The 25,346-nt window shown below is 41.7% G+C and overlaps 2 protein-coding genes across 2 annotated transcripts; one reads left to right on the top strand and one right to left on the bottom strand.

The window, feature by feature from the left end:
- Nucleotides 1-8,710: 8,710 nt before the first annotated feature.
- Nucleotides 8,711-18,113, bottom strand: LOC132959657 (oxysterol-binding protein-related protein 11-like). Its single transcript, XM_061032836.1, has 13 exons — nucleotides 17,700-18,113; nucleotides 16,608-16,676; nucleotides 16,250-16,425; nucleotides 15,873-15,952; nucleotides 14,946-15,134; nucleotides 13,681-13,879; nucleotides 12,719-12,864; nucleotides 12,365-12,505; nucleotides 11,069-11,525; nucleotides 10,602-10,788; nucleotides 10,307-10,489; nucleotides 10,073-10,226; nucleotides 8,711-9,432 (listed from the first exon to the last, which is right to left on the bottom strand). Exons 1-13 carry the CDS (start codon nucleotides 17,813-17,815, stop codon nucleotides 9,376-9,378), a joined length of 2,154 nt encoding a protein of 717 aa, XP_060888819.1. The 5' UTR covers nucleotides 17,816-18,113; the 3' UTR covers nucleotides 8,711-9,375.
- Nucleotides 18,114-18,978: 865 nt separating this feature from the next.
- LOC132959658 (glycerol-3-phosphate dehydrogenase [NAD(+)], cytoplasmic-like) lies at nucleotides 18,979-23,799 on the top strand. Its single transcript, XM_061032837.1, has 8 exons — nucleotides 18,979-19,136; nucleotides 19,931-20,108; nucleotides 20,464-20,604; nucleotides 20,741-20,879; nucleotides 21,034-21,146; nucleotides 21,848-22,081; nucleotides 22,170-22,276; nucleotides 23,431-23,799. The coding sequence occupies exons 1-8, from the start codon at nucleotides 19,096-19,098 to the stop codon at nucleotides 23,525-23,527; spliced, it is 1,050 nt and encodes a 349-aa protein (XP_060888820.1). The 5' UTR covers nucleotides 18,979-19,095; the 3' UTR covers nucleotides 23,528-23,799.
- Nucleotides 23,800-25,346: the final 1,547 nt, after the last annotated feature.

Genomic DNA, 25,346 nt, shown 5'->3' with positions numbered 1-25,346 from the left:
AATAAATAATGCAACAATTTGATAATCATATCTGTTTCCCGTCCTTCAGGTTGAAAATGAAAGGAAAGGAGTCAGGTTGAATGAACTCTTGAGGTTAAAGACATCTTATTAGAACGAGCAACTCAACTAAGTGAAAGGCTGGATTCATTTTTCTCTAAGTTCAACAACCCAGCTGCTTGACTGCACCGCAAGAGACCGGAGATCACAAGTGTTGACTGAATAATTATTCTGGGAGCAGTCCCTCCTCCTTCTTGACTCTGTGCTGCTCAGAGAAAACTAAAGTGGAGGTTTTATCCCGGAGGATGTGGTAAAATCACATAAAAACAAATGTAAAAACAAATAAGGGGGGAAGATGCATTCACTCTCACCAGAAGATTCTTGTATTTTAGATTTAAAAAATGTGAAATTAATGTTGTTCTCTACAAAAATGGAAAGAATTATGACTTTAAAAAAAAAACATCATCATCCCCCTGCAGTCACCAGGTGAGCTAGAGGACTAACTCTGAGTCCGGGGATCGTGTGTTCGAACCTCACCTGGGTCCAGTGAATTCCAAATACACCTGGAGAAAATCCCAAAGTGTGAAGAGATTAGATTCTTAACTCTGAAGGCTCCCATGGTGGAAGTGCTGAGTTTGAGTCCCGCTTCAGTGTTTCAGTACAAAGAAACATCATCACAATATTTGATAGTATAAAGTTGCTGATGTGGTTCATTCACGTCTAACCAGCTCTTATGTTGATGGAGAAACAGCGCCATCTGGTGGGAAGGTTTGTTCTTACACGTCTTGGTCAATAGAGGACTCGTTAGTCTTAGAAAAAGATGCAGGTGACTTTGATTATGAAAAGGATGTGTGGACCTGAATGCATCACGTGTTTCAATTACGTTTATAAATGTGACTTAAAAGTGTGTTTCTCTTTTATACTTTTATGATGTCGCTTTTAGTTCCACTGATGTGAAGCCTGCAGCAGCTCAGTGCACATTAATGACAACTTCCTGCAACAATATATTTTAGATCCATATTATAGTTTTCATTTTGCGTCACAATTTAAAGTAATTATAAGATTGTTTTTCTTTCTTTTCCGCCACACGTGTGGAAAAATGGATGTCCTGCTCCTCAACTCCCCCATGTGGTCAAAACACAACACAGCATGCACACATAAGTCTATTTCAAAGTACTTTTGATGCATTTAAATAAAATGTAACTGTCTTCTTCAATAGTATTTCCTGTATGTATTTTTTTTTCTTTTTGCAGAGTTAAATCCACAAAACACGACAAACATCGTAAACAGATAAATGAGATATTCCAGAAATGCTCTGACAGACTGCAGTTTGATTCTGATTCACACAGAAGACATTCTCACATTATTTGACACACATGTAAAGGGAACTCGGGGTCAACAGTGCCGCCCTGTGGACAAAGCAGCGCATTACATCTTGGATCTCACATTCTCATTTTTAAGCTCAGAAAGTTTTACATTATTTATGATGACTCCTCCCTCCACTTTTTTCTGTCTTTCTTTTCCTTTCACTCAGCCTCTTTTTATGCAGCGTGCTTTGTTTAGTTCGACATGTGGGATACATAATGTTTGTTACCTGTAACGATGACGTAATTAATGACCCAAATACTGAAGTAAAAAATGTTAGAAACAGCGCTGACATAAAGCAGAGAGAGGAGAATATTTGATGTCTATAAACGTCGTTATTGTTAATGATTGATGGTAACATTTGCATTGTTTACATACAAAAATAAATAATGTTAAATGTAACAGGATATCCACATCTACTTCCCAACACCTACATGATCTCTTTAAGAGTGGACGTTATGGAGGTATGAGGTTTTCAGCAGACAGATCGTGTTAAATATATTTATATACAGACGTGTTGATGTTTCTCTGTTAAGGCATGAAATGAGCAACGAGGTCACAGCTATCTACTGCATCAAGAGAAGAGTAACACACACACATCACACACACACACACACACACACACACACACACACACACACACACACACACACACACACACACACACACACACACACACACACACATCACACATCACAGGACGTCTTCTTTGAATGTTTTAGTACTATACGTTTGTTTTGTGCTGCATCTTTTAGTGTGTCTACTGTGAAAAGCTGTATTTAAATCAATGGGAGACTTTTTATTCAGTCAGTTCTTGAGGACCTTGTAGTTTGCGTTGAATGTGGCGCCCTCATGTGGACAAAGTTGTGTATTACACCTTCGATATTGTCCGTCACACATTATGGCCTGTACTTATCAGTTAATTGGTTTCATTTTTGCTGTTGCCATTTTCAAATGTAAGAAATGTACCTAATGCACCCCCCCCCCCCATTCTGGCTTTATTTGTCCTTTCACTATACTTAAGCACCTCTAATTATCTCTTTAAAAGTGGCGAGACATTACTTTATGTCTGTTACAAATTAAGCTTATCTGCAAAATATTAACATCAAAAGTAGTCCTGAGCATTGATGAATAAACGCTCAGTGTTTCTAATCATCACAGATTGATGACAAACAGTTGATGAGCTGCTCTGTCATAAATCTCAGTCCACTAGTCGGACAGTTCAATGCTCCTGTTTTCATCTGATCTGCTGTCACATTCTGTTACAGCTAATGATGGTAATGATTCTTCTAATGATGCTGATCAATACCACTGATGATAAAAGCTGTGATGTGTTCACTGTCACTTCAGAGCAGTGATGTTAGATCAGCAGCGTGTGTGTGTTTCTTCTCCATGCGTCTTGTTTCTGCTGTGATCTAATTTCACCACAGGGATCAATAAGTTCATCTCATCATCACCGACAAGAACTACCATTCATGTGAGGATGGATATTAGCTGTTGCCCTATTTTGTCTTATAATAAAAAACAATTCTTTAGCTCACACTAGATTTTATGTTGAGTGTTTAAAGGCATGGGAAACAGCCTGAAAATGTATTTTCTGATTGTATATATTTATATACAGTACATAGTGATACAGGATGGTGGATGATTGGTCAATACAAAGACCAACCACTAGGGGGAGCCTCATCCTTGTTTACATAGAGAGCTGCCTGAGGGAAGATGAACAGGAATAAAACCTCACTTTGTCATAAAAAATGATCATTTGAGAGTAAAGATTCCACATTAAAAAGAATCTAACCTGATTATAAAGGACTTATTAGTGAACTTTTCAAAGGTAGAAGTTTGATTTAAATCATTATCACTCAATTACAAACAAAGCTGTTCATCCAGAAACAGAAGGGTTTCATTTGCATTTCAAAGCAGATCTGAGGAAAGTATATATGACACACTTTATGCATTGATGTAATGTAATCTGCAACAATACATCTTCAATATGTCTTCATTAACATGTGCAAAGTTACCTGTATCTACAATGTAGCAGCACAGAAGGATATCAGGTTAAACTTTAAACTTCTAAGTCGACCTTTGTGATTTATTTCAACAATCAAAGGTCTTATTTAAAATATTCATGTTTACGATCTGAGTCTATATTTAACTCAAATACGAAGAAAACTTCAATCAGACACACTTTTAAACACTGTGAAGATCAACAACAAGGCTAATGCTAAGGCTCACGGTTAATCAGGCTGTCATCAGCTGTTTACCTTCCTGTCACAGCCTGCGAGTTGATAACATCCACATCTATCCGTCGAATAGTTCCTCTGTGCTCAAGTCCAATAACAGAGACATCTGTGGAAGTCTCTTTTTAAATCCTCTTTCTCCAGCAGCGTCCTCCTCACTAAGACGACAGGAAGCGTGTGTGTGTGTGTGTGTGTGTGTGTGTGTGTGTGTGTGTGTGTGTCTGTGTGTGTGTCTGTGTGTGTGTGTGTGTGTCTGTGTGTGTGTGTGTGTGTGTGTGCGTGTGTGTGTGATTGTTTGTGTTGTGTGTGTGTGTGTGTGTTTGAATGTGATTGTTTGTGTTGTGTGTGTGTGTGTGTGTGTTTGAATGTGATTGTTTGTGTTGTGTGTGTGTGTGTGTTTGAATGTGATTGTTTGTGTTGTGTGTGTGTGTGTGTGTTTGAATGTGATTGTTTGTGTTGTGTGTGTGTTTGAATGTGATTGTTTGTGTTGTGTGTGTGTGTGTGTGTGTGTGTTTGAATGAATGTGATTGTTTGTGTTGTGTGTGTGTGTGTGTGTGTGTGTTTGAATGTGATTGTTTGTGTTGTGTGTGTGTGTGTGTGTGTGTGTGTGTGTGTGTGTGTGTGTGTGTGTTTGAATGTGATTGTTTGTGTTGTGTGTGTGTGTGTGTGTGTGTGTGTTTGAATGTGATTGTTTGTGTTGTGTGTGTGTGTGTGTGTGTGTGTGTGTGTGTGTGTGTGTGTGTTTGAATGTGATTGTTTGTGTTGTGTGTGTGTGCTTACTAACTTACATACTTACTCGATTTTTTTTTGCTGGACAAAGTGCAAGGACAGCATGATTTGTAGGAGTAGTACTTTCTTTAATTAACACAATAATCAGTAAGTCACACTGTTACTCTACTGGATAATGTAAATATAATTTAGAACAGAGAATAATCGTGACAGCATTGTTTAACCTACAGCACAGAAGTCAATTTAACAAAAGGGTTTCCATTTTCACTATCTGAGAATCAAGTTCATTGACTAACCAATGAAAGGTCTCATACAGAAACCAATACTTAAAGAAACACTAATCGTAGAAGAAGTCAGTTCTGTGTATAAGTAAGCCTAGATAAATCTTTACAGCTAGCATTATGTCACAGGTATGGCAATTTAAAACATCCAGGACAAAGAATAGCTATATATACAAATTAAACCACAGAAAAACATGCAGAAAAAAACATGCATAACAGATAGCTGAACATAGTTCAGAGTATTGGATGTGTCATAAGCACAATGCCATGAAGAGGCATTACTTTGGGCCCACGCTCAGGTGCCACACTGACACACAGTGCCAGGAGGCCAGAACGCAGGCGCTTCTTCAATGTACTAAAAGGTTCTCCCATCAACAGCACGTGTTATTGTACAAGTATTCATGATCAGTACAATGGGACACGTTGGACTGGAAAAGAACCTGTGGGCTTTATGTAGCTGGCTTGTGATGAACTGTATGACGAGCTTACTTTATAGGCTTGAATCCCCTGATGGCCACTTTTCTACTACATATAAATACTCCTAACATTTCAATCTGGCCACATATCAAGAACTTTTAAAGTCAAATATTGTTTTAAACATTTGAAAATTCTGCAGTGAGAGGTTAGGTAGTGTAATGTCGACTTGACAGCATCAGAACGATTAAACAGTTGTGTCTGGAAACCAGCCAGCAGGTAGAGAAACTTTACCAGCTGTAGTTATAATTCTTAATCTTCTTATTTTTGAGGAGTTTATTTCCAACAGTTATCAAAGCCACAGAAATCCTTCAGAATCAGCTTTATTGGACAGGTATGCTTCAACACACGAGGAATTTCACTTTAGTAAACTGAGCTCTCTTTGTACAAAGGTATAATATTAAATATCAACAATAAACTAATAAACAAAGACGAATATGTACAATGCTGAAGTAAACATGAGGTAGTTTTTACATTAAAAAGTGTGTATATGATCATTTAAATAATATATGTATATTCTGCTAAGAGAATTGTAACATCCTTCATTTTAGAGTTGTTGCAGGACGTGTCAAACTGGCTCAAAGTAAGTGACAAAGGAAGGATATCACACATGAAACACGGTTTAAAAGGAAGTAAATTTATTATCAAATAATCATAATTATGTAAATCAGTCATGAATGCAATGTGTGGATGAGTGTAGTGTTGTAAAGTGTGAACAAAAGCAAACCAGTTGGTGGAGGCCTGGGAGAAAGAGAGGGGAGACACGTTAGACTGGAAGCCACTTACAAGCAGAGTCCTGATGGACTCAGGTGTACCCAGGTGGACTAACGGCCTTCCTGACTCCGCTTACTGTCTGCCAAGCCAGGAAGACAAACGAATGCAGGACGTCACCCCCTGTCCTACCTTTGTTTAAGCATCCTCTCAACAACAACCGGTCTCACCTCAGCAACCTTTGAGCCTAAGGAGCAAATTAAGAGGGAGATTGAAAGCAAGTTGAGGAAAAAGCACAAAATGGCACGTTAGATCAAAAAGTTAAAATATTACATTTGTGGTTTAGTTTTTTTCTTCTTGGAAACATTGAACAGTGAGGACTGTTTGATCAGTATACAGACTTATATTCAAACTCGACCAAAGTTAATTTTTTAGAAGACGTTTGAATGAAGTCTTAAGATATACCCGTAGAGGCAGCGACGGCAACCAATCAGAGTAGGTGGGATTCCAAGACCGAGGACGACACCTGCTGCTATGAAACAGATCATTCTGGCCGTAGATGTAGAGCTGGATGAACGATGAATCCTTGCTGTGTAAGACAGAGATGTAATGCTAACAATCAAACCAAAGTGACCAAATTACCTACGTTTTCATATGGGTGTCATCTTTACCAAAACTCACCCGTCATTGTGAAGACTCCAACTGCCAAGCCGACCCTCCTGTTAGCCAAAAAAGACACTTCTATTTGCAGCATGTGCAACAGTAGCTTTCAATATCAGATGATATGTTCAGTATTATATTCAATATTCCTTTTTTTCATATCGGTAGAGACACCCAGGCCCCAGGTTTAAATTGGTAGACAGACAAAAAAAAAAACGTACAACATGTTTTACATCTGATACGCATTTTATTTATGATCACACACGTCCATTTTTCTACATCACGTCTTCTTCAATGTCAGTGCATTCTTTAGATCAGCAAGACAACCAGCAGACTCCAAAAATAAAATACAAGCCAGAATAAAAGTGCTGTATTTGACCGTCTCTCAAACATGAAGCACTGAACCCTTGAAGAAAAACAAGAACACCCTCAAGCACACGCAAAAAGAAATCATACGCCTTTGCTCTGCTTAATAACTGATGAAAATGCTGTTTTCTTTTAGCGGTCGACGCACAGAAAGAGTTTGCATAAGGCACAGAGACATAAAGGAGGGGTTAGCTTATCAATGGAACGGGTGGATTTCCTCTTTCTGCAGAGATGCTTCAACAATGTGATGATAAAATGAAGACAAAGGGGGTCAACATCAGGTTATTAAATGCACATGGCAAAGTCGTAGATTGGTGTGAAATCCAGTGAAACACTGATGAAACATAAAGCGTTCCACACAGGAAATTAACAGCTCTAAAATTAAAGCGCGAGATGGGGGGTGAACACGCGTTCAAAGAAAACGATATTTATTTGCATTACAAAAACAAGCAGATTTGGTTAAAAGCTTTTACACACAGACATTTATAAATGGGAGCTATGCAGACACAGGAGGAGCTTATTCACTGCAATCAATGAGAGACTTCAGAGACCACAAGAGTTTAAAAATGATAATGATGAGAGAAAGAGGTGAATATTTGGGGAATCATTTTGGATGCATTCACATTTGACTCAATCAATTACAGTCATTTAATCATTTAAAATGTAGTTCTTTGACAGCTAGTCTAGGACATGCCATTCAAGCAGTGTGACTGAGACAGTACACTAATATCAATATAGCACCAAAGAAGAATTCAAGAAATCAGAATTTAGAGATCAATCAGCATCGTTCATATCAATAAGTATATTTTAACGCACACAACTTATATTAACCGAAAGGAGGCAATGCTTTTAAGTTGACATTTTCAGTTTGTGTCTGTAAAAACCGTTGTAAAAAGTTATTCTACGAGGCTCCGGGGGAGGAAGAGCCTGCAGCAATGACCCTGATGATGTCATGGGGGGGGGGGGGGGGGGGGGGCGCCTTGGACGCTTTAAATCCAAAACTGAAAGTCTGGAGAGTGTGGCATTTAAAACTGCTGGATCTAATGAGAAAACTCTGTAGTGTTGCATTCTGGGAAATGTAGGCTATCTCTGCATCTATTTTTCCTCCTACTTTATTCAAATAAACACCCCTTCAATTGAAGCTACATTCCTCGACATAAAGAACAGAAACAGGGGGAAATTTGCAGACTTTTTTTTTGTTGACAAGGAGCAGCAACTTCGTTGTCATGACAACCAACAAAGTCACTGCACCGGGACAAGAAACCATCATTAAAACGTGCCATTTTGACACCTATTTTATGGCCAAAATAAACAAAACTAAGCATTTTAATTTGTGAAAGTCAGAAGCGCTTTAAGCTAATGTTGATAAAGAGCTGGACAGAGCCAGGCGTATATTCACTGTGTCATCACTGGTTGACTTACCCCCTACTCACACAAACTGTGCTCGCCGCGGCCCGTCAGCGCCACGGTTTTTCTCCGTCAGACGGCGCCCTGCCCCTGCACCCCACTGGATCCGTTTCTGGAACGTCAGCGGAGCGCAGCCACGATCAGCTGTACACACATCACAGGAGAACTACAAGATCACGCGGGAATACAGAGGAAAAAAAACGTGCAAACATGTTGCTTTGTCTTCCTGATGATTGGTTGTTCATTCTGTGCCTGTTGGGACGTAATGTAAATAAAGTGATGAAAAATACTTTGTCCAGCTTGACGCGTGCCTGCAGCGTATTCGAAACGGAGCAGAGCGTAGTGGCGTTGGTGGCGTGCTCCAATGACAGGCCGCAGCGTGCACAGAGTATGTGTGAATTGGGGGTTAGAGTCACGTCTGTTCATGCACCGATCCAACAGCTATTTGAATCTGATGACAGTGGGTTGGCTAGATTCAAGTCTCAAACTTAGAAGCTAAAGAAGGTGAAGAAATACTTTGACTTGAAGGAAAGATTTCAGGCGCTTTAACATGGATGAAAATAATGTAGAGCAACTTTACAATCCAGCACACAGAATCCAGCTTCACAGTATTTAAATCTTCATCGCATCAGGCAGTAATCCAATGACTTTGCTTGTCTTTATGTCGGACATCTTAGGGAGAAAGTCCTCAAAAGTCACTTCCTCTTAGTGTGACATTACAGCGTAAAAACAAGAAGAAGAAGAACCGTATCCAGGTTGATCAGCAAACTTTGAGCATCATTCGTCAGACTATCTTAAGGCTGTGTATAGAGAGTACCATTACCTGTACAAGAATATGTGGTCATTGGATTATAAAAAAAAAAAAAGAAGAGAGATCAGCAGTACAACTGCTTGTACTTGGAGGCTTCGTGAACATCAACACCTTCAGTCCTTCTCCCCATATTGCATCCGTCGGTACGTCAGTGCAGGTCATGCTCCCGTCTCAGAACTGTGTGTGTGCACTCACTCTCACACACACACACACCCACACACACACACACACACACACACACACACACACACACACACACCCACTCTCTCATACGCACACACACACATTCCTGAATCTACAACATCTACATCCAAAGGTATGAGGGCTCAAGGACCTAGGTTTTGAGCGCTGAGTTTTTCCAGAGTGGTTTGTGATAGATCCAGCCTTCACCCTGGAGGAGGAGAAGAAACTAACGTTAGACAGACAGACAGAAAGACAGACAGACAGACAGACAGACAGACAGACAGGCGCTCTGTAACTTAAACTGGACAGCCTAAAGTCAGTGTAAAAGTCCTGAAAACGACCCGAGCCTGACCCCTGACCCCTGACCCCTGACTGGGCTACCAGGTCACAAACTGGGTCATCTGTTCGGCCTCAAGCAGCCGAAATAGAAACAAAGTCAAACTGAGCGAGCTGTATGCATCTCGGGGCGGCGTTATGAACCCAGAAACAACAGCGTTTATAGTTCTGACATATCTGAAAGGTATATGTTTCTGTTTAAATAATCAGAAGGTCACACCCAAGTGAGTAACCAAAAGCTTAGCTCTCTGTCAAAATGAACAAATCTTGTTTCTTTTCTGCAGCCAGTTAACAAAGGTCAAAGGTCAAAGACAATTAGGCTTCTGTTTGGTTCTTTAAGGTTGAAATAGTTAATAATGTTCTATTGTGCAAAGGCTTCCCCTCTTTGGAAACAGGATCAAATGTATATTGAAGTCATGAACAAGTGTTCCTCACATTAAATCTATGAACTCCTTATTTAAAGAAAAACACAAACAAATCAGTATCAGGGTTGTCATTGTGGTCCTCCTCACCTCTCTTTCAAAGTATCTGGTCCTCCAGGCGGTTTCAGTCTCAGCGCGGTGCCTCTCCTCCGTCCTCTGCCTCTCCTCCAGGAGCCTCTTGTGCTCCGTCGCTTTTTCGATATCTTTCTCCCGTAAGGACGCCGTCACGTGCTGCCACAGCCGCCTGAAATGCAGCGAATACTTAAGTGTGTGCTCAGATGTTTTTGCCTTACAACGCTATAGATGCTGACATCCTGTCCTGACCTGGATTCAGTGGGCCCCTGCTTCTCGACCGGCCGAACGCTCTTCTTTGTGACGGGCAGCTTTGTGACGTCAACCATCTTCATGTCTCCGTTGGTGTAGCTGAACTCTAACACGCCGTTCCACTCGCCCTGCACCCGGCACACTACTGCATTTGTGGTGTTGTGCTTCACCTCTGCTGTCACTCTGCATTTGGGTAAGAAAATAAATCCAAGTTAAAGCTCGTCCTGCAGAGATATCAAGATGTAGAAACTAAGCAACCAAACAAATATCAACCTGTCACCAGGACGGGACTCACTTGTGTAACTTGCCACCATAAAAGGGTTTCGTCTGAAAAGTGATGACGGCAGAGTAGCCTGACTTTGCGCAGTTGATGTTGACTTTGCCGCCCAGTTCCACCCAGGGGACGGTGAGGATGGAGCGAGCGTACGCACAAGGCAGCGTGAACGTGTACTCCTCATCGTGCTCCAGCAGATACAGACAACCTGGAGAGAGTTAACACATGACCGAACATCCATTAGGACATTATATTTACTTCTTAACCATGTTGATTTATGCCTGAGAGTTATCTAATGTTATAAAAAGGTGGTGTAATGTCATGATTGACAGCTCTGTTGACAAATGCAGCCTCCTGCAGGGTTCTGTGTTGGAGAAGCAGTGCTCCATCTTTTAGAAATCTACTGCTGTTATGCAATAAGACAGAGATCGATATCTGAATCTCTCCGTTACGTTCTAAGAAAAAGAATGAAAACGCTTCCAGCTTACCTTCCCCAATCATAGAAACTCCGATGGACATTCCCATGAACTTGCTCTTGGTCCACACATGCGTGTTCACACACATCCGCCTCTCCTGGCATTCGGCGTAGAAGCCGGACACAGGCGGGTGGTGGGACACCTGCTCCGCCACAAAGCGCACTTGGTAAGGGTCCTGGGAGGCGGACGGCTCTGGGCTCCCCTGCGACGGCTCCTTGGGGGCCTCTGGCCTCGGCACCTTCCAGGAGCAGTGGAAGGACTCTCCGATGATGGGGTTGTAGGGCTTCTTGGCGATGGCGCCCTTGCGGCCCTCGTGGAAGGAGGTGAGGTAGTACTCAACGAAGCGGACCATGCGGTCCTCCGGGCTGCTGCCGTCCGTGATGGCAACAAAGAGGTCCGGGTGGGACATGAAGTCGGCGTACATCTCCAGGAGAGAGCGCTTCTCCAGGATGAAGGTGGGGAGGACCACCTGGGGGAAGAACCCAAATGCAGATGACATCATTAACAAAAAAGACTTTGACATTTTGTAAATTCAAAACAAGAAATGACCTAAAACTTGTCAAGGACTTGTATTTTTGTTGCCGTGGTATTAAAGGAAGGTTTTGATTTTCTCTCATTTGTACTTGAATCACAACTAATATTCTGGCATTGACAACCTTCTTGTTTTTGGTGCCTTTTTACATCATTCAAAATCAGTAAAAAGGGCAGGTGTGAGGTTGACACGTCATCTGAACGAGACCAAGAGCTCATGGAGTCTCAATCTGAGGAGCTATAAATCAGAAACCAAAGACGAGGCTATCCAAATACCGGAACAAACTGACACTGCAAGATAGAATGACTATCCAGGATGTGTGTGTATGTGTGCGTGTGTGTTGGAGTAGTAATTACGCAGCAAGTCGTGCTTACTTCAGACTTTCAGGTCAGCACAAATCAGAGTACAGGAAAACAGAGCGTGCCTCATTAAATCCAGGGTCATGACACAGATATTCCATTTAGACTTTTTTTGATGAGTCATTCAGCTCAGAAAAGGTTGTTACAGAAAGTTAAAAAAAATAAGGCATACATCATGATGTGTGATGCATCAGGAGATTAGTGTTAGTTGAACTGCATCAATATTAGCACTAATACTGAAACACTGTCCTCCCCAATGTTTCAGGATGTGTTCATACAAGTGAAGTCTGATTTATTCTTCTAGCGTCATACACCGTAGGCTGTCATAGCCCCGTACCGATGCAGAAGCCGACATCTGGAGCCTGACATGCTTGTAGGTGTATTTTGCTACGTGGCAGAACATGGAACTCGACCTACCCGCGTGAGGTCCATGCCCAGCTTCAGTTGGGACAGCAGGTGTAGGATGACGCTGCGCTCCTCTTCCACGACACCCAGGTCCTCCTCCTTGTCCGTTAGGGAGTCCTCGGCCTCATCCTCCGCGTCGATGTCTTCTTGTTCCTTTAAGAGACAGAGGGAGGGGAGTGTGATTTATTCAACGACTGGCTCGGATGACTCGGCAGAGGTTGAAAGCAAGTGATTGTTCAGGTCGTCGGGTAACGTGACTGCTTGTCTGAGATCTGTAAAAGCTAAACGATAAGAATTTAATGGTTTTGGTTGGATATGAAAGCCTAAGATTAAAGGTGCTTCTTGAAAGAGATTAGGTGACATTACCCCAGAGAAGCTGCAAGAATCCGGGCTGCTTAGCTCCAGTTGTCCCCCATCCAGCGGGCCCTCCCCCGTCGGGAAGCTGCCCAGGGAGTCGCTGCCGTTCTTCAGGATGTCTGGAAGCTTGGGCTCCAGCCACTCGATGCTGGGTCCTGCCATGGACGGGTAAATTCAAAGCAGCAGGTTCAGATGTGCTCGTGGTACCTTCCCCCCCTCCCTCCCGAGTCCCCCTGACACTCACAGCTGACCCTAAACTCCACCGACCATCCACCAAAACACCCCACGACCTCGTTTGTGGCTGCTGTGAGACAGATGGCGGCTCCTTTGGTGGCTACACTCGACCAAAAGAGTGAAACCCAAACCCTGAAGCGAGCCAGGTATCAGGATACTTTGGCCCTGCAGACAGGATACATCCTTGTCTCCTGATTGGCTGTACCCTCTCGGTCATTTTTTTATGCATAGGCGGCCACAGAGGCGGGCAGAGCTCATTCATATTCACCTCGTGCGTCGTCGGACAACTTAATCTGATTGGCTGAGGCGATGAGTCTGGCCTAATGAAATATGCATTGAGAAATGAGATCTGCTGCGAAAAAGTGGGATACTACCTGGAAGGAGCTATTCAAATCATTCTGGGTAATAAAGGTGAGGAAACATTGACACATTGGCTTTATATCTTTAAAGATGGAGCTTATTTAGAGCTAAATTCTGTCCTCTTAGTGCAGCTGACGGATATTTTAACCGTCTGAGATCTCATTACCTTTGAGACAGGTGGTAAGAAAAGGAACGCTCCCCTATAAATAATGCAAAATAATTCCACTGTCCGCCCAACGCTGTCTGTTAGACAGGAAGCAGGCCTGCGTGTGCAACACAAGGATTTGTTTTCTGCACAAAAGCAGCTTGCAAAGGAGACAACAACACTCAATGTACCAACAGCTGTTAGAAAAGCATGCAAACCAGTTCACACTGACCTCCCAGGGAGCCCCTCAGCCTGGCCACTTGCTGCAGGTTCAGGATTTGCAGGCACTCGTTGAGGCAGTTCATGGTGGCCATAGAGGTGGCCTTGAGCATCAGGAAGTCCTGGTCTAAAGGGGAGAGGCCCGGGGCTGCAGGGAGGCCCTCGATGCTCTGGATGAGGTCTCGGTGCTGGCCCTGAGCCTGGGTCATCATCTGGAGGAGGATGGTCATAAAGTTATATATCTCACAGATTCCACAGCATCACAAAAACAAAAACTTTTCTCAAACTGTAAGCTGACCTTTGGGTATTTTTTCTCATCAAACATTGAAAATAAAGTCTCTTTGACTAACTGGTCTGATTAATTCATGGGACGAATAGAAAGCACCCTAAGAGAACAGAGTACATGATGCTGTAGTTTACTCACGCTAACGTCAAGACTACAGCTTCCTCTTGAGCTCCTTAAAGTGTCAAAGTGAAGACAAGTGCTCATAACTCATCAAATATAAACAAAACAAACACCTTCAATATTTGATATTTACCACGGCTTGTGTTGTAGAACTTCACAGCTGTTTGTACTTCTGTGGAGATCTACTCAGCTCTGAAGCTTCAGCATTAATAAAACATCATATTGCGAGCACAGTGACAGCCTTTTGTTTTGACAATACGGTGAGTCACTGTAATATTTATTGTGTTATTTTTGTAGAATTTGTAGCCTACACACTAGAAGTTAACCATGCTGTTTATGAATACAATTAAATTATCTAGTGCACTTTGAATGAATACATCTGCTGACTTACAGTTTGCCCTTCAGTTCTTTCTTTTAGTGTATTTAAAGGTCACATATTATGCAAAACACACTTTACCATGTTTATTCTAACACTCATATGTGTCTCTAGTCTGTCTACAAACCCCCCAATGATCACAAAAGTCCATCCTCTCCGTCTTTTGCCTGCTCCACTTTTCAGAAAATGTGTGCTCTGAGACTTACTTAAATTTGTTGAAAGGGGGATAGTATGTGAACTTTAAAGATGGCAGAAGGGAAGGCAGGTGGGAAGTGGATGTCTAGCAATCCACAGTTACAGAAGGTTTGATGTGAGGGAAAGCGGATTATTCGAATTTTACTGTTTGAATAAATTATATTTAAATCCCATCTTTATTACCTGGACTACTCGGTACTAACTGTTCCTCTTTTAAAACAAAAACTCTTTTTAAACATGAAGAATATATTCCATAGAACAAATCATCACGAGTATAACACACTGGAGATGTGTGCTGTACCTCTTTGGCGTCCAGCAGGTGATCAGGCAGCAGGGACCTCTTGCTGGAGTAGAGCGACGAGCCTTTGTTGGTCTGCGACCACCCGAATAGGGAGTTGGGGTTTTGGCTGGGCCGGCGCACGGACATGGGGGAGCTGCCGCTGCCTTGTGACGCCATGGAGTAGCTCCGGGACTTTGGCGGGGGGTTAGTCTGTGTGAGCAAATTATGATCCGTCATTACAGTGTAACTCTAGAAGTCCATGTGCGAGGCATAATTTGTCTGGGGAAACTAACTGTTCACATTTTTTTCACTTTCATTGAATGATTTGCAGTCATGCTTTTTGTGAGAATGTGCCATGTTCATAATGTTTTTTCTACAAGAGGAGAACGATCTCTTTTAAGTTCACCTTTAAGAAAGGAAGTGTACATTTTTGTTTTTCAATTGGAAACTAAGGTCAGTTTCAATACATGCATAAGAATCCAAACCATCTATGCAACTTTCTATAAACCTCCTGGCTATTTTCAACCTCAGACACTGGAATGTTTTTACTCCTCATGTATCTCAAGATCCCTGAAATAGGACAAAGGCAGCCTAGTGAGCCAATCAATATCTAATCAATTCTAGTGATTAAAGGGCTTCACACACAGAGCAAAAACTGATACATTTTGACAAACATTAATATTTCACAGCGTAAGAGTTTGCCACCCCTCTTGCTGCCGACTGTGTTAAATTGCTCTTTTGGCAACACAAGGAAGGAAAACAGGAAAGTGAAGACTGTGCAGCTCTATGTTGGATTTAAGCATTAAATGTGGCTGTTATTGGCCCATCTTCACATATTGCATAATTTCTCCATTATTTTGTATAGATCTTTTGTGTATTTGCATGCAGGGACAAGAGTGAGATGTGTGCATGATCGTTGCAAACGTCAATATTTGCACAGCATCCTACCTTTCCCATGGCCTCTGTGTGGTGCTGCGTGCAGATCTGCAGCCTGCTCACCCAGTGCTGCCTCTCTTTGGCATCGGTGGCTGGGAGACAAGGAAGAGAAAAGGTCTGTTTACGATAACTCCAGGATGATCTAACTCAGCATCCATTCCCGTATGCTTCCGCCTCACCCAGGAGCAGATAATGGAAAACATCCAGATCAATATTGTATGAGCCTGATGGATGGTGATGACAGCAACAATAAAGTGAACAGCTGAGTGAGGAGCAAACAACATTCCTATAAAAGGTCTTCAAACCAAGACGATGAGAGATGACCAAAAGAACCTGAATCATCTTAAAGTAGAGTCAGGAGGATTGTGTGTGCATATTTAGACACCCACCCCTGAGCTTGTACTGCTCCCCACTGATGGCGTTGACGGTGAACGTATGCGAGTCCTCGTCGCTTGGGGAGATGACGGCTCCTGCCAGGGGGAGGCTGCCGCGGGGCTTCTGTGGCCGTGACTGCTCATTGACAAAGTACTCCAAAAAACCCGCCTCATTGTTTAAGACAAAAAACCTGAAAAATAAAGACAGTGAAAACGTCTAACCCCACTTTGAAACCACAACAAACGGCATTAATTGGATTGGATTAGACTAGATTACGGAGTTGGCAGGATTGCAGAATTGGCTGAAGAGAGCTTCTTGTTTATCCTTTATCAAGTCAATTTAGGTAGGAATTTTAGCAGTATAAAAACTCACCTGTACTGCCATCCAGTTACAAGGTTAGTGTACTTCATGAGGTAGCCATCAATATTCTCCATGTGGTCACTGGCATGACAAGAACACTTGTTAAAATACTACACACCTGTAGCACACAATTGTAAGAGCACAAATCAATCACAGGGTAGCGTTTTCATTTTTCTAAGATCTCTCTACAGACTTTTCTCAGGGTTTCTCTATTTTCTCTTTGTCGTTCTTTGTCATGTCTAATGTTGGAACCAGTAATCGGTGCATTTCGGTTGTGGGGGCCGTTGGAGGGCGTGTGGTAGCATTGTCACTACCTGGAGCTCGCACGGACAAAGCCTGGGTCAGTTGAAGGTGCCAATGCTGTTTCGATTGTGTTGACAACTAAGGACCAAAGGGGCATAATGGGGACACAGGGTTTCTCCACTGAGTGCTTATCCTTTCTTTAGGGTTCAGTACCTTGTAGACATTTTAAATTCGATACCACAGCCATAAAAATAGAAGTCCTGTCTTGAAAATAGAAGAGAAAGTCTTGAATACAAATGAGGTTTTTGTGCGTTTAAAGTATCTAATATGATGTATTTGTTCAATTTAGATATATATATGTATGTATAGGTGTTTGCTTGCAATTTGTATTGGATTCATTCCTCTCATAAGCAGCTGTCTTGAGACAAAGATGGGGTTTAAGCATCTTGACGAAGAATGTTTAGTTTAAAAACTCCAATATTTTAAAGTATTGGAAAAATGTATTACATTTGAATTTCAATGTTCACATGTTATTACATCAAGAAATGATTGTATAAGAAATTGCAATGATAATAAAAGAACCAAGCCACAGAATAAAGCTTGCCTCTTTTTATATCTTCAAAAATATTTGGAAACTTTCAAGCCCTAATATTTATATCATGTTTTCTTTTCAATACGTGTTATTACAAAGTAATGAAAGGACAATATGATGTTTTGATGAAGTCTTTGTAGAATGTATTTCGTCATTAACACAAATAAGAGAATAATAAGAAAATAATCTGCTCATGCCAGGCTGTGTAAACCAACACAGGGCTCATTACTCAGAGAACAAAATGAGCTTTAGCATGATCAACCACCCACCTGTACTGCCAGCTTTTGGCACTCGCTCTCCCTGAGCTGGGGGTCCTGTTCTGGGGAAATACATCCAGCTTTCCATCGCTTTCCGAGATTCGTATAGCCGCTGTTTCCCCTTGCATAGTCACTAGAAACGACGCCTCCTGTAGACGCTAACTCAGCGTGCTAGCGTTGAGCTAACCTGTCAAGCTAGCTAAAGCTAAGTCGCCACAGATTTGATAAAGTGGACGAGTCTCTGTTATAACACAAAGCGAAGCAGTCGGTTCATCTCTTAACTAGACGGACCACTTACCCAACAACAACTGGACTGTTAACTGACTGTGTTAAATAACGAATTATAAAACATTGTCTTTCCTCCTGCCAACACAGGGAGTAGCCAGATATTTACTGCTTTGGCAGAAAAACAGTCATGTGACCAGCTGACAGCCGCACACTTCCGTGTTCGGTTTGTAGCAGAAAATAAATAAATATATATATATATATAAAAAATAATAACAATAATATATGTATCACAAATATTTATAACCCACGCTTAAAGTCATGGCAAAAATATTAATTAATTTAACGGGGAAAAAATACAGGTCTGAAAAATAAACCGGAAGTTGATCTTTTTTTTAATTGTATATTTTTTCCAAATATCCCTTTTTTCATTGTTTGGATTTGCTGATAATTTTCCGTAAATATAACGAGTAAAACCGTGTGGTTTTGCTCACGATTCACACATTCAGATGCTTCTTTCATTCGGTAAGTTTTCTGCAATTTTTTATCTGTGTTCATTTATTTATTTATTTTATTATGCCGTACGAGGGATACAGCTGCTATTCAAAACTAGGAAATATCACCCGTGGATGCGTTTAAACGTAACAGAAAGAGGAGAAAATGTATTTATCTATTTTTCTTTTTTCTTTATTTAGCTACAACAAACAACAACAAACAACAACATCGTAACCGGAAGTGCATGTGCTTTAAATTTGCGGTTTGAAGTTGCCTACAGAACACCTGACGGGCAGTTTCCCATATTTCCATTTCATATTACATTATAGATAACCGGTCACATGTAAATGCAATGAATATTAGATTTCCCTCTTTTTGTACCTCTGTATTCATTCAGTCAAATCTAAAGTAGACACGTGTTAATGTTTCAAAACTCTTATATCAACGTGAAGTGCTGCACTTTAATAGTCTGCTGTTCTGACTAGGTATGATGATATTAATATTTAAAGTCTATGGATGGTATTCAACATTTAACCAGATAAGGGGAGTATCCGTTACGAGCGAAGGGAGGGGTGAACCAGTGGAGAAAAAAAAATCATAGGGCGTATAAGGAAGTTATTTTAGACGGTGTAAAAAACAAGTACAGGGACTTTACATAGACTGTAAAGCAGGATTTACCTCTCTGAAAATGCCTGGGAAGAAAGTCTGCATCGTTGGATCTGGAAATTGGTAACTTTTCATCTCTTTATCAGACTAAACCACTAGTCCAGTTTCTAGAGGCACAATGCAATTAATGCGCACAGTAACACAACGAGGATGTGTGATCTACATATGCGTAATCTTTCCAATATCTTTAAGCTGGTATGATTTATTCAATTGCAAAAGCTGCTGTGGATTTAGCTCGCTTTCCCCTTCTTTTGACAGCATCTCACATTTTGTACCCAATTGAAGGATTACGCTGCGAGCTGCAACATGCATGCTGTTTGTGTATACTGGCGCGCCCTTAAAGTACGCTTGCATTGTAACGCAGGTGAAGATGTTCATCCACATGACTCAAAGTGAAGCGCAATCTTACGTCAGACATAGTTTAGTTTCACATGGTTGCACGTTGAGTCTCTTGCATGAACAGTGTTTTGGATGCGCTCTTTGGATTGAATGAAATATGACGCGGTCTGCTTTTAGACTGTCAAAGTTTTCGACACTTCGATAGTTTTTCGATACTGCTCATTTAAAACGATACAATCTGAGTCACTTCAACGATTGATAGTATTGAAAAGCACCAACCTTTAAAGAAAAACTTCAGATTTCCAGTCATGATGTAACATTTGAACTAAAAGCTTTCATGAGATAAAGCTTTTTTTGGTAATTAAAAACAAGAAGTTACCCTTAGATCTGTATTATTGTTACCGTGGTATCGAAAAAGGTATTGATATTGTTGTTTTTGTACTAGTATCATATCGAAGTTTGAAATTCTGGTATGGTGACACAACCCCAGTTTGCTTACATGTTCTTGCCTGTTTCAGGGGCTCGTCCATCGCCAAAATAATCGGGCGCAATGTCAAAGCCTCCAACCGCTTCGACCCCATTGTGAACATGTGGGTTTACGAAGAGATGATCGACGGAAAGAAGCTCACGGAGATCATCAATACTGACCACGAAAACGTCAAATACCTACCAGGTCACAAGCTGCCAAGGAATGTGGTGAGTCTCAATAAGGAGCAACTTGTGTTGACGGGTTACACAGTTCAGCACTATCAGGTTTGGAACCTGATAAGATAAGTGCGTCTCTGAGGTCTTGTGTGGAACAGAGTCCATCTACATTTGCAATGACAGAAGAAAAGAGGCGGCAAATACAACTCACCAGTAGAACAGAAGAATGAGTGATTAGAACCAGTGGGACACCTTTGATTTCCCTGATTTTTGTGTTCTTGTGCACCTTTTTTATTATATCGTACACGTTAAGCTTTTTGTATTTGTTATAAATGATGCTTTCTTTTATCTACATGTTCATGCTTTGTGATCCGTCACAATTCAAAGTCTGACTCTGCTTCACCAGGTGGCAATTCCAGAGATCACAGAGGCCGTCAAAGGCGCCAAGATCCTCGTCTTCGTAATCCCGCACCAGTTCATCAGCAAACTCTGCGACCAGATGAAACCTCACATCACCGAGGGAACCATCGGGATATCCCTCATCAAAGTAACACGTCGTTGTTGCTCTTTGAGGCAAAAAAGGGGGAACTACTCGGTCACATGCTTTATAATGTGCTGAGTAATACACAATCGCCACAGTGAGAAGCGAGAAACTCAGAAATGTGTTTTTAAATGTCTTACAGGGTATCGATGAGGGACCGGACGGACTGAAGCTCATCTCTGACATCATCCGGGAGAAACTAGAGATCGAAGTCAGCGTCCTGATGGGGGCCAACATCGCCAGCGAGGTGGCCGATGAGAAGTTTTGTGAAACCACCATCGGTTAGATGCTGTTTTTTTTTTTCACAAAACTTGCACACAGTGGAGATTAAAAAAAATCAAAAAGAGGATGTGGGTGAAGCAGTCAGACGACACCGGGAAATCACCGCCTCACTTCCTCTGCTTCTTTTTTTTCTTTTGACTGCGTTCAATACAGGCGCAAAAAACGAGGCAAACGGCGCCATCTTCAAAGAGATGCTCCAAACTCCCAACTTCCGCATCACCGTGGTGCAGGAGAGCGATACAGTGGAGATGTGTGGAGCGCTCAAGGTAAAGAAGGTCACATATTTCAAAAAATATGTACCGTTAAGTTAGATGTGTCGTTGTCTTCTGCAGTAAGCTTTTTTTTAAAAAACCAGACACTGCTGCGACTGTTTTCTTCAAAGATACCAGACTTCATTCAGAAAACTGTCATTTGACCTCACAGGAAACAGGACGCGCTTGTCTACAGCTTCCTCGAGCTGTCCGTTAGTGTGTGTTGTTGGGTGACTTCTGTGTCTTTAATGATGAGTGATGACCCAACACAAGATGCAATAACACAAACATACAAATGAACAGAGACAGTGGTAGACTGGACGCTTCCTCTCACTGTCAGGTTTTTCTTAATGGAGTCTTGTGACTCTAAGAGAAGAGATGATGCTGCTGTTTCCTGTTGGGAAAAAAAAGGATCTTACCATAACAAACACAGTCTAGCTCTTTGTGTAATTTTGTCCTTAACATAAGATAAGTATCTGAGCCTGTCAGTGGAAAAGATTTGTACTTGTACTAGAAGTAATTTGATGAGTTATGAGGGATTATATTGCAGCCTGTTTTGGTGCTGCAGGCTGAAATCTTCTACTGCAGGAATTTTGTACCTATTAGTATATAAACCCATATGAATTTAAAACAGGGCCCAGTTAAAGGAACACTGGACTCTCCGTGGAGTGAATTCATATAATATTAAATCAATAAATTAACTTATCACCTTCCAGAACATCGTGGCAGTAGGGGCCGGATTCTGCGACGGTCTTAGTTTCGGCGACAACACCAAGGCAGCGGTGATCCGTCTGGGTCTGATGGAGATGGTCGCCTTCACCAAGATGTTCTGCAAAGGCCAAGTGAGCTCCGACACTTTCCTGGAAAGCTGCGGCGTGGCCGACCTCATCACCACCTGCTACGGGGGACGGAACCGCAAAGTGGCCGAGGCCTTCGTCAGAACCTCCAAGGTGACGACGCCATCCGTTACCATACGATGTGAATAAAAGTCAATCTGGTATAAGGTACTGAAACTATTCCGTCTCTCTTCCTCCGCAGTCGATCGTTGAGCTGGAGGCAGAAATGCTCAACGGCCAGAAGCTGCAGGGTCCACAGACGTCAGCGGAAGTCTACAAGATCCTACAAAAGAAGGACATGGTGAACAAGTGAGTCCTTTACAGTCCTTTATAGAGACCTGATGCATCATTAGTCCATTTTACTTGGATTAAATCTTCAATTTCCCATCTGCACAGTTGTCCCAAGAGTCAGCCTCTAGTCGGACACTTTAATGATCACCTCAATTACTTAAATAGCACCTTTAATTTAATGTTTGCACTGCCTGTTATTTAATGTCTGTTTTTGATAACTCTGCTTTTTTTAAACATTGCTGTACATATATAAACAACACAACTTCAGAAGGTCAGCACTTTTTTTATTTTTATTTTTTATATTCAGGTCTAATTACAGATTTTCTCCCTCAACTGTTTATAGGTTCTTGTTTAAATTTCACATATATTTTTTATCCCTGCACGGGTTATGTACATTTATTGTATAAGTCTATTTTTAATTGCACAGTTTAAGTTTGATTCATCTAGGGGTATTCTTTAAAAAAAAAAATCGGGTTAATATATATGTATGGGAGGGGGGGCGTCGGTTTTGCGGTTTAATTTGTAACAAATGTTTCATGTCATGTACGTCTTTGTAACCTGCTACTGGATGCTTTGAATTTCCCTCGGGATCAATAACATATCTATCTATCTATCTATCAAAAAAACACAAACAAGAAGCAAACAGGACTGGACTGGCCTTTTTTTTAAACAATACACTTATGATTCAAATAGAGGCTGGAAATTGGTGAAATTTCCATTTAACAGATGTATTGGATACGTTTCAATACAAACACAAAGGGTTGGTGGGGTTGGGGTTTGAGAAACACTTCTTAAAAAAAAGCCATTACAGCTACATCACTAACTCTGACCTCAATGAAAAACATTCAAATGAATGAACACCTTGATGAAACTGTGTGTTAAAAACAGACATCATGAAGGTTGAGTTACAGTCAGCAGAGACTGTACAGGTGTGCCTAATCATGTTAATTAGTGTTCATGATCCTGTTATGAGATCATTATAAATAAGAATGAAATCATGTGCATACCTCCGTGTTAAAGTGGGACTGCACAGCTGTGCTCCTCTAACACAGGTGTTTTCATTTAAGTTGTCTGATTAGGCCTCTGAATGAGCTCTTATTATATTCAGTGACGCTGCGTCGAGGGCTGCTTCAGTCATCAAACACCTTATAAAATCTCTTTTCTTCCAACAGGTTTCCATTGTTCTCTTCGGTCTACCAGATCTGCTTCGAGGGCAAAGACGTGAAAGAGTTCATCGTGTGTCTGCAGAACCACCCGCAGCACATCTGACGGGAGCAAACACAGCCACTGCTGCCCCTTCAATAGCAGTCTGCGACCACTAGAGGGGGCCAGAGATTCATCAGAGAGAGAGACGCACAAATGCAACAGGGAAACTACTTGAAGACAAAGTGCACTTTGACTTTGTTGTTCAGGACATTTCATCATAGAGCCTTTTTTTTTTTTTTGCCTTCCTGTAATATTCACAAGGCTCGTTAAATACATCTTTTAAGAATTGCACTCAATTATTTAAAAAAGTAATCATTTTGTATACAATACAACAAGACTGTCAGATTAACTTTTCACTACATGACAGGGACTTTATCATCTCAAAATTTAAACAAAGGAATTTTTTGTTTTTTTAAATCTTTATATGAACTTGTTATGTCAATAAAATCAATTCATAAGAAAAATGTACTCCTTTCATTCCTAAAGAACCAAATCCTAACACTTAGCAAGCCTTAGCACTTTGTGTTTTTTGTCAGGTTCATGGTGTACTTCATGGAAACGTCCTCATTGGAGTGAAGCATGAAGACGCTCTGGATACAGGACTACTCGATGTGCATCCATCAAGCTCAGCTTACTAACATGCTACCTAATTTCCTTAAACACCAGATATTCGCTGCTGTGTTTGGAGCGCTGCGAGTGAGTGTCAGATCCCTCAGCCAGGTGGAGACGGGCTCAAACTGATTCCCACGAGAGGCACTTTAACTCGGTATGAGAGAGCGGATTAAGGAACAGGCGGCGTCCTTGTCCGTCCATCTCCGCCATGTTACAGGTCAGAACGGTGAAACCTTTGGTAGTCCATCTGTCTGCAGTCGCTGTTCCTAAATACGATGTCACTTTTTGTCTTTGTGTCTGAATCTTTCTTCATCCTGCCCCCTGTGACCTGAAATTCACATTAAAAGTAAAATTAGGGTCCGAGCCCCAAACGCAGAGCGAGGACCCGACTGGAATGCAAATGTTTTCTTTCTTTGTTTCTTTCACTGAATGGATCACATATGTGGCCTCCTTAACAGGTCCTAAGACTCCTGAAACTCCCCTGGAAAAGTTCCCATTGAAAGTTCCCCCAAATTAAGGGGGGGGGGGGGGGAGGTTTGTGGAAAACTACTTAAAACTCCTTGAGAATTTACAAAAATTCCCAATATTTCCTGGGATAATTCATACAAAATACTTGTAAAACCCAGAGAAGAAAGTTTCCCTCTAAAGTAGCCCAGGAACATTTCTAGAGAGAGCCTTCCCATGAAGTTCCCGGTAAAATGTCTCAAAATGTCCAGGTACACACGAGACGATTTGCAAGTTAACTCCCCCCTGCAGGCTGACCGCTTCCATCCAGAACATCAAACAGCTCCCTGAAAAACTGGGGTTATAGGGGGGCCACCAGGATGTTCCCATGGGAGAGCCGGGTCACGTTGGGTTGATGTCCTCCACTGCTGGATGGCTCCTCTCATCTCTGAACAGTTACTGTCATCAGCAGGTTTTGGAGCGATGCTGAGACCCTTGTGGTGGGTTGACAGCGGCCCAGATCCTCTGTTTCAAAGAGAAGACCCACCTTCCAAAAGATGAGACCCAAGTTTGAAAGAGGAGCTTAATCACCACGGTAACTTGTCTGTTGGTATCCCATACGACCCCCCCCCTACATACACACACACACTGTCCTGCAGTAAGAGGCCCTATGGGTAGAGGAGAAAGCAGCAGGTTAAGTTTGAATGTACATGCACCAATAAATAAAGTGTTCAGGAATGGTTGGATAAACTCTTTACTTTCTCTCTCGTGAGATGTGATGACTGATTTCTTGAAGACTGGAGGCTCGCCTGGTTCTCTTTACAGA

Source organism: Labrus mixtus, chromosome 24 (assembly GCF_963584025.1).
Source record: "Labrus mixtus chromosome 24, fLabMix1.1, whole genome shotgun sequence".
Lineage (NCBI taxonomy): Eukaryota > Metazoa > Chordata > Actinopteri > Labriformes > Labridae > Labrus > Labrus mixtus.
Note: the sequence above shows the minus strand (reverse complement) of the source record. Positions and strands in the feature narration are given on the sequence as shown.